The sequence below is a fragment of the Haematobia irritans genome, chromosome 3 (assembly GCF_050003625.1).
Source record: "Haematobia irritans isolate KBUSLIRL chromosome 3, ASM5000362v1, whole genome shotgun sequence".
Lineage (NCBI taxonomy): Eukaryota > Metazoa > Arthropoda > Insecta > Diptera > Muscidae > Haematobia > Haematobia irritans.
This window is the reverse complement of record NC_134399.1, coordinates 170886428-170902636: the sequence shown is the minus strand read 5'-3', so window position 1 is coordinate 170902636 and position 16209 is coordinate 170886428. Positions and strand designations below refer to the sequence as shown.

Here is a 16209-nt window from a genome sequence, read left to right as displayed (position 1 = left end):
TCGAAATGATAATACATATATCTTTACTGCGCTCAATGTTATAGTGATGGGTAGTTCCCCGGATGGAACTAGTTCATTGTCAATAATCACTTTGAGAATCTGCGGGAACTAGTTCCAGTTCTTTCGATCTTTTAATTTTAGGTGTAATGCTATACTCTCGTAAAAATTTTACGAGCAATGTAAACCTATTGGGTAAATAAATGGATCGCCAGATTATTACGCTCTATGGAACCCTCTTTCAATATATTCAGCTATTTTGCTCCTTGTTGTGCGTCGAACAATGAGCTGATTTGGTGGTTTCTTCTGTTTATAATGAAGTATTAACTCTGAGAAAAAAATGAGCGGCACTGACATGGGGAACGAAATTGAAAACGGAACTAAGGAACTAGCAAAAGGAACTAAAAGGAGCGATCTTTTAAAGGAACTATAATTCCCAAATCTACAATGTTATGAGAGAAGAGGCCTCTTGCAGCGAGTGGGTTTTTAATATTGGTTTATATTTATTTACATGTATGTTTAGCAGTAATTATGGGAATTAATAAATACTACGCCTAAATCTTAGTACTTGTCGCACATACTAAAAATCTTAGTAAGACTTATATATCTATTGAAAATAGGATTTCAAATAATCCAACTTTTCAGTTTTCAGGATAATCTTCACAAATAATCGGCATGAAATATTCCCCTCTTTTTAAAATAAATACCAAAATGTAAGTTTCTACTTTTCGATCTTTTGTATTTCGGGGTTAAAATTTGGTTTCGGTTTGGAAAAAGGTAAAAAAAATATCAATGATTCCTAATGACCTAACGAAAATGTAGCATCAGGGAAATAGGCGATTAGCCGACAGCTATAAATATTGAATTTCTATTGAAGGTGAAGGAGTTTCAGATGAACATAAATTTCCTACATATTTACCAACCAAATATTGCAATTTTTTGCCCTCAGAATCAAAATCACCATATATAGTAGAAGAAATAGAGAGATAAATAGGATAGCAAAATAAAAAAATAAAATCCAAAACAAAAAAGATAATGAAGTAAAGTAAACACAAAAATGTAAGCAGTGTAAGGTTCAATCTGTTATCCTGCGAGAATGACCACTACTACTTACATCTACGATGCGACACAGTCCGACAGCAGCAGCATTTTTATTACATTCAGCTGCCAGTGTTGTTGTGATATCGAGTGCAATACTATTTGTGGCTGACATAAACAACTATGTATGGTAGAGGGGTTTAGGAGGATGTTGATGTCCCCCCACGATTATTTAGGAATTTCTTATGATTTTGTTTTCGTTTTTTTTTTGTATGCTTGTTTGTGGTTGATGATGGAGTTTTCTTTTTCAAAATCTTTCGGATCTAATAACCCTTCTTTTATCTTTGTATTTTTTTTTTCAGTAGTCAGTTACTAGGTTTGTTTTCGCTTCGTCATATACAACACAAATGAAAATATTTGATGGCTAATAATTGTGTGAAGTGAATTGATTGATATTTTTTTTATTCTAGGTGTTTATTCTACTTTCTCAGCCTTGGCATTTTTGGATTCATTTCACATGGAAAATCACCTTTCAGACGACACAGCAGAGAAATTTTACAATCAATAAAAATGCTATATATGATTAGAAAATTACAGATATAACTGCACAGGAAAATTTCTTAAAAAAACATAAGAAAGAATATTGCATATAACAGAAAACAAAAAGGTTAAAAAAAATTAATATATATATAGGTATACAATAAAAACAAGACATAGCAAAAATTTCTAAATTTTTTTGTCCTCTAAATGGTAAAGATTATAGAAATAATAAAGGGAGAAATTGGTAGTAAGGAAACATTTTGTTTGTCCACAATGTATTTTGTTTTTAAACCTTTATTAAAACGACATTTTAAAAGTGTTAAAGCCTCAATGTCACATTTTCTAAAATTTTCCGAAATAATTTACATGATTATAAAAAAAATTATAAAGCAGTGCCCTGGTTTCCTGGTAACAATAACATATTTTTTTTTTCTTCAATCCCGAAATTAATTGATCCAATTAATTTTTTTAATGAAATGTCTTCAATCATAGAAATGATAGTATCAATTAAAAATCTAATTGAAAGTCCATTACAATTAATTAATCCAATTAAAAAATTAATTGATACTATTAATTTTTGTTTCAATTAAAAAATTTGTTGGATCAATTGAAATTTTATTTTAATACTTTTTTAGAACTCAATTAAAACTATAATTCGAACAATTTTCGTGAAATTTTGTTCTGTGTACCATTCAAAAATAAAAATATTAAAAAAAAAACAGATTACTATACATACAGTAGTTAGCAAAACTGAAATAAGTTAGCTAAATCGACTAACCCCCATTTTCATGAAGCTCCGTTAGTGCTACGGTAGCTAACGAACTTTTAAACCATGATATCTACATATCTATCATCTTGCGTATATATTCCATATGCCAGTTAGAAACTTAACTGCTGAAAATTTTTCAGTTAAAGTTAACCGGAGAAAATATATTTCCATTTTTCTTTCTGTTAACTGGCAGTTAAAGCCTAACGGAGCTACATGAAAATGGCCGTAACAACATCTTATTCATAGAAGATGCAGTACCCAGCACAACCTTTCATTACCAAATAATCTTGGAGGAAACCGGGTATAAAATTGCCATTAAATGGAAATCTTGATTACTTTCGCAAGATTAGCATTACCAATGTTGTGTGTGAGAAAAAAAAACAAGTACATACGGCCGAAAGTTCGGCCAGGCCGAATCTTACGTACCCTCCACCATGGATTGCGTAGAATCTTCTACTAAAGACCGACAAAATTTTCTATAGAAATAAAATTTTGACAAAATTTTCTATAGAATTAAAATTTTGACAAATTTTTCTATAGAAAAAAAATTTTGACAAATTTTTCTATAGAAATAAAATTTTGACAAAATTTTCTATAGAAATAAAATTTTGACAAAATTTTGTATTGAAATAAAATGTTGACAAAATTTTCTATAGAAATAAAATTTTGACAAAATTTTGTATTGAAATAAAATTTTGACAAAATTTTCTATAGAAATAAAATTTTGACAAAATTTTCTATAGAAATAAAATTTTGACAAAATTTTCTATAGAAATAAAATTTTGACAAAATTTTCTATAGAAATAAAATTTTGACAAAATATTCTATAGAAATTAAATTTTGACAAAATTTTCTATAGAAATAAAATTTTGACAAAATTTTCTATAGAAATTAAATTTTGACAAAATTTTCTATAGAAATAAAATTTTGACAAAATTTTCTATAGAAATTAAATTTTGACAAAATTTTCTATAGAAATAAAATTTTGACAAAATTTTCCATAGAAATAAAATTTTGACAAATTTTTCTAAGAAATAAAATTTTGACAAAATTTTATATAGAAATAAAATTTTGACAAATTTTTCTATAGAAATAAAATTTTGACAAAATTTTCTATAGAAATAAAATTTTGACATATTTTTCTATAGAAATAAAATTTTGACAAAATTTTCTATAGAAATAAAATTTTGACAAAATTGTCTATATCTTATATTTGGCCAGAAATCAAGTGATATTCAGTTCAGTTTTTTTAAGCAAATTGGACCAATGTAGTTTTGTAAATATAAACAAGTTTACATTATATTTACGTTTTGCCAACGTTTCGACAATTCCTTGTTGTCTTTCAGGGGCTTCGTCTATTTGAATAAAATACATTAAAATATTTATTGGAAACAAAAAACACGATAAACTTACATGGATACTATTTTAAGTTTGTTTTTACATTGAGTTTACACGTTACAATAAAATATAAACATATAAAGGCAACAAAACAAAGCTTTAAAACTATATCACAGATGGTATTACGATATTGCAACGCTGTATAAGTACTTGCTACAGCGTTGCAATATCGTAATACCATCTGTGATATAGTTTTAAGCTTTGTTTTGTTGTCTTTATATGTTTATATTTGATTGTCACGAAAAACTTTGAAAGACTCGCACTCACGCTCTCTCACGAGTGGAATATTTTTATTCTCTCATTCTCACGATCAGAATAAAGCACTAACGTACATAACTCACGAAAACTCGGAAGATTCACATACATTGTCGTGATTCATGAAAAATCTGTTGACTCAAGCAAATTGCCCTCACTCAAGAAAATTATCGTGAATGTGTAAGCGAATTCAACTAGTGAACGTGATTATATTCATGGATGCGATTAATTTCGTGAGCGTGAGTGTATTTTTGAAATGTGCCTCTCAAGCACACTCACGAACAAATGATTTTCGTGACTCAGTCTCTTACAGGACAAGTGTTTGGTTAAACACACTCACGTGACTCTCGACACACGCGTCAGACACGTACATTTTTTACCTTTATTTACATTAACAGGACATTTAAATTCCGCACAACAAAGGCAATTATGAAAAAGGCTTCCATAATGATCGAAGTTGGCATGTCTTGAGGATTACCACCTCAGTTTATCTAAGCTAATATGAAGATAATAGTAAAAACAACCCCCAGGAACGTTAGGAGCAGAAGGAAAATCCCAAAGGCGCTATCTAGTAACAAGTGGGGCAATGGCTATACTGGCAATACACAAGTCAATAGGCCGTACCTTAATAGACTACGCTGCCCCTATCTAGACTCCGACCGACTGTAACACGCAATGAAGAAACTTACAGTTGCCACACCGCGAATAGTGACAAGTCGTCATTCAAAGTCACCTGAGGAGAACCAGCAGCACGAGTCTATAATAAGGGCACATTGAACTATCCTAATCAGCTGGGAGCCACCGTGGTGCAATGGTTAGCATGCCCGCCTTGCATACACAAGGTCGTGGGTTCGATTCCTGCTTCGACCGAACACCAAAAAGTTTTTCATCGGTGGATTATCCCACCTCAGTAATGCTGGTGACATTTCTGAGTGTTTCAAAGCTTCTCTAAGTGGTTTCACTGCAATGTGGAACGCCGTTCGGACTCGGCTATAAAAAGGAGGTCCCTTGTCATTGAGCTTAACATGACATTTCTGAGTGTTTCAAAGCTTCTCTAAGTGGTTTCACTGCAATGTGGAACGCCGTTCGGACTCGGCTATAAAAAGGAGGTCCCTTGTCATTGAGCTTAACATGGAATCGGGCAGCACTAAGTGATAAGAGAGAAGTTCACCACTGTGGTATCACAATGGACTGAATAGTCTAAGTGAGCCTGATATATCGGGCTGCCACCTAACCTAACCTAATCAGCCTTATCGTCTTATTAAAGGCAGGATCGGATCATTCTCAACATGTCATTATGAAAAAAGGATCCTTCCAAACGAATCGAAGCCACCAGGTTCGACAATAGGTTAGGTTGTTTTCAGGATCATTGGGACTCTTCAGTCCATTGTGCTACCACTAGTGGTGAACTTTCCTCTTATCAATGAGTGCTCCCCGATTACATCTTTAGATCAATGACAAGGGACCTTTATTTTTATAGCCCAGTCCTCAGAAATTTCACCACCATTACTGAGAGGGGATAATCCACCACGGAAAAGCTTTTGGTATTTGGTCGAAACTGGGATGAATCCACGACGCTTTGATACGTGGCGTTAGACTTATACGAAGGTATTAAACTCAATTGGTCATCTGATCGGTGGTAATAACGATGAGGGGATACAAACAGTACTGAGATTGGCTTACATGAAACTCTTTAGTGAAAGATATACGCCCACAGCTGAAGATGGGGAAATGTTCTGTACTGTTATCTTTCGCTCCTGAACCCAGAAGTTCAGGATAAATGTCCGCCCACTTTACTTGGCATGTGTTTACGAAAAGGAACTCGTTTTCACTCTACCAAGAAAGTGTATTTTTATTCACATAAAAATAAGATATAACAGGAGGACTCATGACGGGACTCATCGACTTTTTAACTGCAGAACATTAACGATATTGTATCACATCTAGGATCCCAAGCCATATGGACCATGGCATAGAGCTGTATTGCAATGGCTATGACAAGAGAGTTTACAGTTGTTATACAAATGGAACAAAGGTCCTTCTTTAGGACACGTTCGCTGAGTCAGATATTTATCATTTAGGGATAAATTTTATTGTAATTATCCCCTTACACTAAGTTTCCAATCTTCGACTATTCTATTCCTTCGGGATTAATCCCACCCTAATTTGCGTGCTCTCCAAAAAGATTTTTATTTAAGTATTCCGCACAGAAACCTTGATAAAGCCGGGTATATTCCTCAGACTGCACTCTGGAATAATCTGTAGACTCCGGATCCATACACAATTCCCCTGTAAAAAATCTAATTAGATATGATTAGATCTCAAAATTGGCCACTTTAGATCTAAGCAGATTTAAACAGATATGATGAGAATTAGATATAATTATATATAATTCCACATATGACTTGATCCAGCTATATATAGGGATAGATATAATTATATCTAAGACATTAGATCTAGGCCAATATTGAGATTTGATCAGATCGAATTCCATAGTAATTAGATATGATTAGATCTTACCATTTTTCGGATCTACTGATATCTAATTGTATCAAATTAGATCCCTCAATTGTTACTCGGGTTATTATAATTCATTATGCTATGATATTCTGACACATCATGTAAGATCCAATAAGAGAGAACATTCATTGTCAAAAAGCGAGGTTCACCAATGGGATGACACGATTCTTTTTATAGCGTCATTATTCTGACAAAATGTTTCCTTTACTACTTAACGTTAATGTGAAACCATAAAACTATATACATGTATGATCCAAATGATGTAAGTGATCGATCGAATTCAGTCATAAAATAATAAAAGCATTTTTAATGAAAACTAAGCTATAAAAATAGAAGGCTAGAAATAGGATTTAAAACTCACCTGATACGAATGAGATTGATGCTTCTCAAAGTAGCTGAAAATTTAGAATAAAGACAAAAAAATAGTAAATAATAATGTTGACATTTTATGGGATTCATCATTAGCAGCACAAACTACGGCGTTTTCCACTTTCGCTCAATTTCCTAAACATTGAAAATATAATATTTATATATCGGTCGAAAATATAAAACATAGATAAATTATTAAAAACAATTGATCTCTAATGATGTTTGTATCAAGTTTTCAAGTGTCTACAGAGACATTTACATTCCGCATCACCTTCAAAAAGGAAAAAGGTTACGGTCACAGTTCTGTCCTCAAAATAATGCCAGATGTGCCTAACGTAGTGGATTACACTTTGGCGAGTCCACTTTTCGACAAGAAGTTTGAGGCTCTAATCCCCAACAGTGAGGCGTGGTGCACACAGACCCCGGGGAATAAAGAATATATAGATTTCTACACTGATGGCTCCAAATTGGATGGACAAGTGGGGTTCGGAGTATATTCTAATGATCTGGAACTTCGAATAGCGAAAAGATTACCTAATCACTGTAGTGTTTTTCAGGCTGAGCCACTTTACCGACGTGCTGCAGGCGAAAATTGACCATGTGATGAACTTGGTATTGTCATGGATGACTTTGAATAGATTATCAGTGAACCCGACGAAAACTAAGGCAATGCTGTTTTCCCCTAATAGTTCTGGGGATATTAATTTGATTTATGACTCCCAGACGATTAACTTTGTTCAGACCACTAAATGCTTAGGTGTCACTATAGATAATAGACTATCATTTGTTACGCATATTGACAACGTGGTTGCTCACACCCACCTTGCCCTTCGTCGTCTATATAACACGGATTTAGTACTACCTTTTCATATTAAGAGAATGTTGGTCCACGCTTTGATCATGCCTCACTTTCTGTACTGCATTGAGGTGTTTTGTGATACTTCAAAGGAGAATATGAAACCTCTTGTGCTTGCATTTAACCGAGTAGTTCGTTATCTGTATTCTCTTAGACGATTCGATCATGTATCTGCATCTGCTAAGCATTTTCTGGGGTGTTCATTCTGGCGTTATATTGACATCCGTTCGATAATTCTTTTTTATAATGTTTACAAGCAACAATCACCTTCTTTTTTAGTACATTTGTTCCATTTTACCCGTTCTCGCAGAACAAATCAGCTTATAATTTCGAATGCTAGGGGCTACATGAACAAATCATTTCAGACTCGCATAGCCAGACTTTTCAACTGTCTCCCTGATACATTAAAAACATTTTGTTTGAATACGAAAACTTATCGAAACAAATTAATTCAATATTTTCGTGAGATATAATCGAGTAGTTACTCAACTATAAATTCTGGATGTTTGCATTGGGAACTTTCATAAATACTTGTTAGTTTTTTTTTTCACATATTCTTTTTTTTTTTAATTCGAAATTAGTGAAACAGATTGTTTCAATACTTTTGTGAGCCAAATTTGAGTATTTACTTTAATTACTGATTGTTTACATTGGGAAATATCTCAAATAATTTTTTTTTTGTTTTGTTTTACATAATTTTTAGCTACGATTAAGAATATTTGTTATATTTTTTTTCTTTTCTTTTTTATTCGTCCTTTTATATAAGCAAGTATTCCTATTAACTAACACATGAGAGTTACTTTTTATGTATCTTATTTATTTATACATTTCTAAGTTTAGTGTAAATGTTTACTTAATCTAATTATTGAACTTTTTTTTTTACACCCTTACGTATTATTGTATATGAATATTGTATGAAGACTTAGAGAGTAGTCCATTGTAATTGCTTTGTTTTGGCCAAATAGGCTTAGAATTACATGCTCTGAATGAATAAATAAATAAATAAATAAAATATTAGCAATAAGAGAGGTGGCGAATTGGCTGAGAAGTAATGTTCCAAAAAATGTGGGCATTAATATATACTCAGACAGTCAACCTGCAATAAAATCCTTGGACTCTGTGTTCCTCAACTCGAAAACGGCCATCGACTGCCGCAAATCTCTCAATGAGATGGCTGAGCAGTACAATATTCACCTAATATGGGTGCCTGGCCATAGGAACATACCGGGGAACTGCGAAGCGGATGAGTTGGCAAGGCTAGGGACTACCTTACATATTCCAGGGGAACTAGAATTTGTTGGTATGCCCCTAGCTACCTGCAAGCTCATGCTACGTGAGAAGGCTGTTATGATGGCAAATTTTCGATGGGAGAATTGCAAGGGTTGTAACGACACCAAGCAAATATGGCCCCATTTCAACTTAAACCGCACACTAGATATGCTAATGTTCTCGAGACGTCAGATATCACTCCTGATATCTGCTATAACGGGTCGCTGCCTGATAGGCGATTTTGCAAAAACTATTGGCGCGAAGTATAATGACTATTGTATGAGCTGTCATCACCTCTTGTGTGAGTGTCCTGCATTTTGTGTAAAGCGCAAGCAACTTTTAGGAGCATATAGCTTCAGATTACTGGCGGATCTGGAAACCGTTAACTTAAGCAGTCTGCTACTGTTTTTGGAACAATCTGGTTGGTTCAACAAAGAAAAATAATCAAGAAGGTTCAGCGGTTAAAACTAGAAGTGCCCATATGTAATAGGTACTTTTAGTTAATGTGGTATCACAATGGACTGAATAGTCTAAGTGAGCCTGCATCTTAATCGGGCTGCCACTTTAACCTAACCTAACCATCACCTTCATTGTCCAAATGGACATATATCAAACATATATAAGACTAAAAAGGCGAAATACAGGGTGTGATGCACAAGATTAAGGCGATTTTCATTCCAAAAACTGGGAAATTAGCGCACGAAACAGCGAAGGTTTTTAGACCCATAAGCCTATCAATCTTTTTGTTAAAGACTATAGGGAGCATATTAAATGACATGCTTACCTAAAGCGGAAATCTGTGGACTACGTACTCAGTAGAGCCTCACATAGAGAAATCTATAACATAACGTGACTATAAACTGGCGGCATTTCTGGATATTAAAGATGCCTTTAATAATAGGGTAAGTGCAGCAAATGTTTTTCGATAGTTGTTTTTGTCCGACGAGGCTAAGATTATACCACATTCATTTTACTAGAGTTAGCCATCGACGCAACTATGAGCGAAAAATAAGAATAAGCACGAATTCATAAAATGTGCAGGTAATGTAGTACACCATAATGTAGATTTTTTTTCTAAAAAAATAAATGCAACATATGTATATATCGCAATTGCATACATTTTATGCTTATTTAGTACTCGCCAGTTATTTACATCCGAAAATTAATAAATTGAAAATATACCTTCACACAAAACGAAATGATTAAGAACCACCAAAAAAACCATTCGAGCACAGGTAAATATCATTTTTTCAGCCGGCACAAAGAGTTGCAAAAATCAAATTGATCTTTGCTCAAATTCAAATCAAATTGCTTCATGCTCTGATAGCCAAAATCTATTCAGCTTGGTTTAGTAATTCGTATGTTCTTAGATAGAGAAAAAAAACTACTATACCACATTACCAGTCTGTACGACATTTGCTGCACTTACTCTACGGTTTGTTGGCATACAGAACTTCTAGTCGAACATTGTGGAGAGCCAGACTATATGGAGACTGACCATTTTTATTTCGATAAGCCGAAATATATTGTACCAAGTATGGAAAAATGGCATGAAAGGTGGATACCTTTTGCAACTCTGAATACGTATACAGATGGATCTAAAATGAACGATGGAAATGGTAGCGGCATTTATTGCAATGAACTAGGAACACGACTGTCGAATACGTTTGATAGAGATTGCAGAATCTTTCACGCAGAAATTTCTGTGATCACTAAAGCTGTGAGAAGCTGTTAATGAGACTGTTATTCAGAAGCGATATCAGTTTCTCCGTCGACAGTCAAGGCCTTGGGCAATGCAGACATAAGGTCTAAGATAGTCAGGCGCTGTCATAGAGAACTTAAGGTTCTCACTGAACAGTATTATGTAACTGTGTGCTGGGTACCCGGCCAATGTAGAATAATGAGAAATGAAGAAGCAGATTTACTATCTAAGGAGGGCGCTCGTGGAATGAATTATGTCATTGGCGAAAGTTTTTCCTCCATTATCTTCATATCTTTACACGATTAATTATGGCGCGGACGTTGGGCCTCTTCGTAAGATTGCGAGCAAACCAAGCTGATATGGGATGAAAAGACCCATAGGAATTGCGAAATTCTAATGGCGTTGAACAGACAGGAAATAAATATGTCTTAAATATGATAACATATGGACCAGAAGTTACCGAAGACTGCCAGTGTCCAGCATTATCCTTTAGTAGAAACAATATACTGGGCTGCTTTTCCTGTCACGCTCTCACCGATCTGCGGAAGTGTAGCTTAAGAAACATTCTCGCCCTCATCAGGGCAGGAAATTAAAATTGTTGAGAATTGGAAGAAGGAGTTGAGAAAATTGCCTCAAAGAATCACAATGCACCTATTGTGCTCTAAGTAGACATCAATTCAAATCGTCCTCTACAAACTAATCTAACCTAAAGGCGAAGAAAGAAATAAGGATAAGGTAACACACATAAAATATAATATATATCGATAGCAAACAATCTTTAGCAATCGATTAAATTCATCTCTTAAAAAGAGTGGTGTCAGTGGTAGTCAGATCTCCCAAATTTCTACCAAAAAGGGACTAACTAAAAAATGGGCAAAGTTAACGTGTAAATGAGTCAAATAGTATACAGATTGAGAATATAGAAAGAACAGAATACTGCAACCGATTATATTTAAAATAAGCTAAGATAAATCGTATGCATCAGCTTATGTGTGGAATCTTGCTAGAATAACGCATACACGGTAATAGTGAAGCGTTTCGAAAAACTTACATACAGCATAATGTGTCAAATAAAGAGGAATATGTGTAACCAACGAATACTAGGTGCTATCGAAGATGCTGCGCAAATGACAGAAAATGTTCAGTTTAGAGATTAAGTGATAATTAAAGGATTAGGAGAGGCAAGCTTTATATACTCATAGAACATTGTTTATCTCGAAAATAAATGAGGAAATTCATGAAGTTTCTGAAAGATTTTTTTGAAAAATATCTCATTTAATACGACGGTTTTAGAATACTGCAACGGAGGATAGGATTAGCTAAAGTTGGAGGAAACAACACGTACACTGATTTGGCAGCCGCTTACAAGTTATTTCACTGCGAAAAACTTAAGGATATGCCCCACCAAATCCTCAGCCACACTATTGACTACATGGACAGCAGAAGTGCGCAGCCAGTTGAATATTAGAGTCAATGGCGAAATAATTCCGACAATCGACAGCCTTTTCAGGTAGTCTGCCCATGCCACTGCAATTTGTAATAAGCTCCGTGGTAGAAACAAGGTCCTCAAGTCACTACTTGTGGTGCAGACAACGAAACCTTGTTAACTACCTATAAGGCAATTGGCCGGTCAGTGGTAAACTATGCAGCTCCAGTGTGAACACCTAGTGATACGCAGTGGAATAACATACAGACCTGCCAGAACGCTCCGCTTAGAACAGCGACTGGTTGTCTCCGCAGCACACCCCTGGATCACCTTTATGTGGAGACAAAGATCATCACTGTGCGAGGACACAACTACATGTTGTCAAAGCAGTATCTCCTGGGTTGTTATTGCAGTAATCATCCAAACCACCATCTCATAGATACACAACCACCACTAGAGCGCGAGATCCAACGCTACAAAAGAGAGCCTCTAGATCAAGCAGCTTACCAGGCAGGTTTGAACAGGATTCATGAGGATACTGTAGCTGAAGCTGTGAGAAGCTACAAGGCTAATCCTGTTCTCGGAGTCCGACCACCGCCCATAGCACCGGAGGAAAGAGACCTTCCACGGCAGACTAGTGTAGTTTTAGCCCAATTAAGATCATACAAGTGCAGCAGTCTCAATTCCTATTTATCAGTGATTGACAGCAGCGTAGCTGACGTATCATATTTTCTCTTGCCCAGCTAAACCAACCCGACTTACCACCAGATCACTCTGGACACACCCCATCTTAGTCGCAAAGTTCCTCGATCTGGCCACAAGCTGAAGTACCAAAGCGTATAACATAAAATGGATGAAATCACAGTAAACTGTTACAACCACAACAACCGCCTTCGTTGCAGTCGGGTCTACGGCCCGGGGCGAACACAGGGTTTTCAACCCTGTCCAAGGACTGCAAACCACCATTTGGAGTATGATTATTTCCCGAAAAACTCGAAAATACCAACTCCAAAGGGTTACAACAGCTAAAGTTGGATTATTTTCCAGGAGTCCTTGATCCAAATGACTTAATTATGGGAGTATAAACATTTGTAGGAATATTATACTTTAGTAAGTTTATCTGCCGTACCATGTACGGTTGAGAGTATATTCAATATTAATAAAATACTTGGCGTTATAAATCCATACAAATATACAGCACCAAACTCAGATTTAAATCTAATCCCATCCCCTGGGCTTTTGGATTTGCCTGTGGATTAATTGCAGAATTGATTTCAAAACTTCTCTAAGTGGTTTCACTGCAATGTGGAACGCCATTCGGACTCGGCTATAAAAAAGGAGGTCCCTTGTCATTGAGCTTAACATGGAATCGGGCAGCACTCAGTGATAAAAGAGAATTTCACCAATTTGGCATCACAATGGACTGAATATTCTAAGTGAGCCTGATACATCGGGCTGCCACCTAACCTAACCTAATTGCAGAGCGATTGGCGTTGATTTCTTTTGAAGTATCACACGACACAAAACACTTGTTAGTTTGTCTAACAAACCTTTTAAAATCACAAACAGAATACTTTTAGACAAACCTTTTCAAATCACCACCAGAATACTTTCAGACATGTCGCAGGGTCTTCGATAGGAAAACTTAATCTAATTTTATAAGTGGGATACTTGTCTCGTAGGGCTCTTATCATTGATCCAAACACATATATAATCGTAATACACACTTTAGTACACTGTTTTAGTAAGGACACCTCTAATAAATATGGATATAAATCCTATGACGACACCTCTAATAAATATGGGTATAAATCCTATGACGAATTCATCACTTAGAACATATGGGTATAGAAGGAAAAATAACACTTTCCATGTATAAAACATGTCCAGAATCCATAAATAGAAATAGCACAAGCTTACAAGTTGTAAACAATCGATGCGGCATTAAGCTAATTGTCCGATGACACAATGAACTGCAATGACCTCAAAGTGTTGAGCCTACACTTGCATATTTGTTTATATGAACATAGTTTAATTAACAAAACAAAAATGTTGTGCATTACAATATATTTTTTTAGGAAAGAATATAATTGAATGCACAGGGAAGGAAACAGGCGCAGGTCTATTGCAAAATTGCAAACAAATTTAATAAAGCAGCATGTAAGATATGCAAGTGTGGTTTTAGAATAAACCGTGGATGGACGGACGTGGGAATAGATTCTCCAAGACGATAAAGTCTAACCCAACTATATTGTTTCCGTTAAAATATATACAACTGATGGATGGATGTTGAGGTTGATAGTGATAGCCAGTCTCCGCCACCGTCATCGCCGCCACATGAAGGTGGCAACAGTAGCAGAATTTTTATTAAAAAACCGCACAGTCACACACACACACACACTGATATACGCATACATTCTTGTCATCATTCCGGAGGGGGGCACACAGCAGTAAAGAAAACTGAAATTACGGTGCGGCATTAAGGCAGAAGTAATCAAAATTATTATAGATATACACAGACTCCACACATACTTACTCACAATATTGTATATGGAGGTATGTGATGATGAAGGAAAAAAACGAAGCGAAGAGCTGAGTGGGGAGATTCAAGCAGCGCAAAGATACAAAATAGACATACAGCTGACTGTTTAAAATAACATTAGGGAGGGGGCGGGTTGTAAGGCAATGCAAAGGAAACCTCACACAAACCGCAGAGACGAACGGAGGGACATAAGGGTCGCTGCTGCAGAGCAACCGATCATATGAATTCTCCAAAGGAAAACATTTACAGATTCCACTAAAATGGCTGATGCCACATAAATGCATACAAAATCTTTTGTTTACACCTTAGAGCAATGCTCCAGAAAAGGATGGTATTCCAAAAGTTCTAATACTTCCATGTCACAATTTCATTCTTGCTGTTGCTGCTGCTGCTGTCAATTGTTTCTTGTCGCTTTTTTTTCTTGTTTTTCACTTACTTGACACCTCAGTGGCAGAGCAGCCCCAAGGTAGTGGTGTATACGAAAAAATTGACAGCAGCACTAAGATGAGGTGAAATTAGAAAAACAAAGCGAAATTGTAAAAAAAATGCTATTTGATAATGGGGAAAATGCCGATTATGCTGCTGTTAATGAATATAAGAAAATTATTAAGAAAAAATATTAACAGATATTTACCCATCGTTCATGCGTTGCGGTTTTCTAGCATGCATTACCATCAATGCAAAGTTTACGCCAGTTTCCTTTTTCCGATTAACTACGACCTCCGGTCAATGCTGCTGCTGGTTGGTTTTCTGTATTTTTTTCCAATTTATTTTTTGTTGTTGAGCTCTTTTTCTTTCTTGCGGTTACTTCCTCTTCAATGAAAGATCTGTGTTTGATAATTGCAAAATTTCTCTCTTGGGGCCTTGTCCACGACAACTACGAAGATGCACTTTGGTTAAATCGGGCGGGTCAAGCTATAGAGGGGGAAAATCGGCGACCGCCCTTTCTCGTCGTACCGTTGTTACTGCTTCCTCGAGAGGCCCGGAAATTTTGCAAATTTTTCTAATCTTTGTAAGTTTTTTTCTTCCCCAAAGTGTGTAAGGAAAAAAGAGGTTACACCTTATTTCTCATATGCTGCTTCTGTTGCATATGAAATTCGCTATAGGATTTCCTCTAATCTCCAGCGTTATATTTTATCTGATATTAATAGGAAGCCAGTAATGTCGCTTCGCAGTCTTTTTGGAAAAAAATATTTTTCGTCCCAAAAATATTGGAACGTGTTTTCTCTACTTTTTTGAGAAAGCGCTCGCTCGTCGCTATACTCCGTGATTTTCTTCACGTCAATTGTGAGGGATTTTTTTAGTACGTAGAGACAACGTCTATCATTTCTAGCTGGTCATTTCTTCTTTTACCCAAAATTTTGAAAAACAATCAAATAAGGTAGCAAAATTCGTTATCTGTTCGTAAAAAACGAATCTGCGTAAAAAATTTAGTGTAATTTGTACAAATATCTTATCTATATATACTTTTTCTTTAGAATTAAAATAGATGATCTCTTATTTCACTTGATTGAAAATTTTTTCTTGC

General features: G+C 35.3%; 1 protein-coding gene across 2 annotated transcripts in view; it reads right to left on the bottom strand.

Moving 5' to 3' along the window:
- wcy (WW domain-containing adapter protein with coiled-coil wacky) overlaps positions 1–16209 on the bottom strand; it is a 39074-nt gene extending 22865 nt beyond the window's left edge. The window contains exons 1-3 of one of the 2 annotated variants that reach the window (XM_075302861.1): positions 16149–16164; positions 15316–16079; positions 6879–6912 (exon numbers count right to left, since the gene is read on the bottom strand). In XM_075302861.1, the coding sequence (XP_075158976.1) occupies positions 6879–6912; positions 15316–15356 (75 nt within the window). In that variant the 5' untranslated portion in view covers positions 15357–16079; positions 16149–16164. Of the gene's footprint in view, positions 1–6878; positions 6913–15315 lie in introns of both variants that reach the window. The other variant, XR_012721046.1, reaches the window with a different exon arrangement.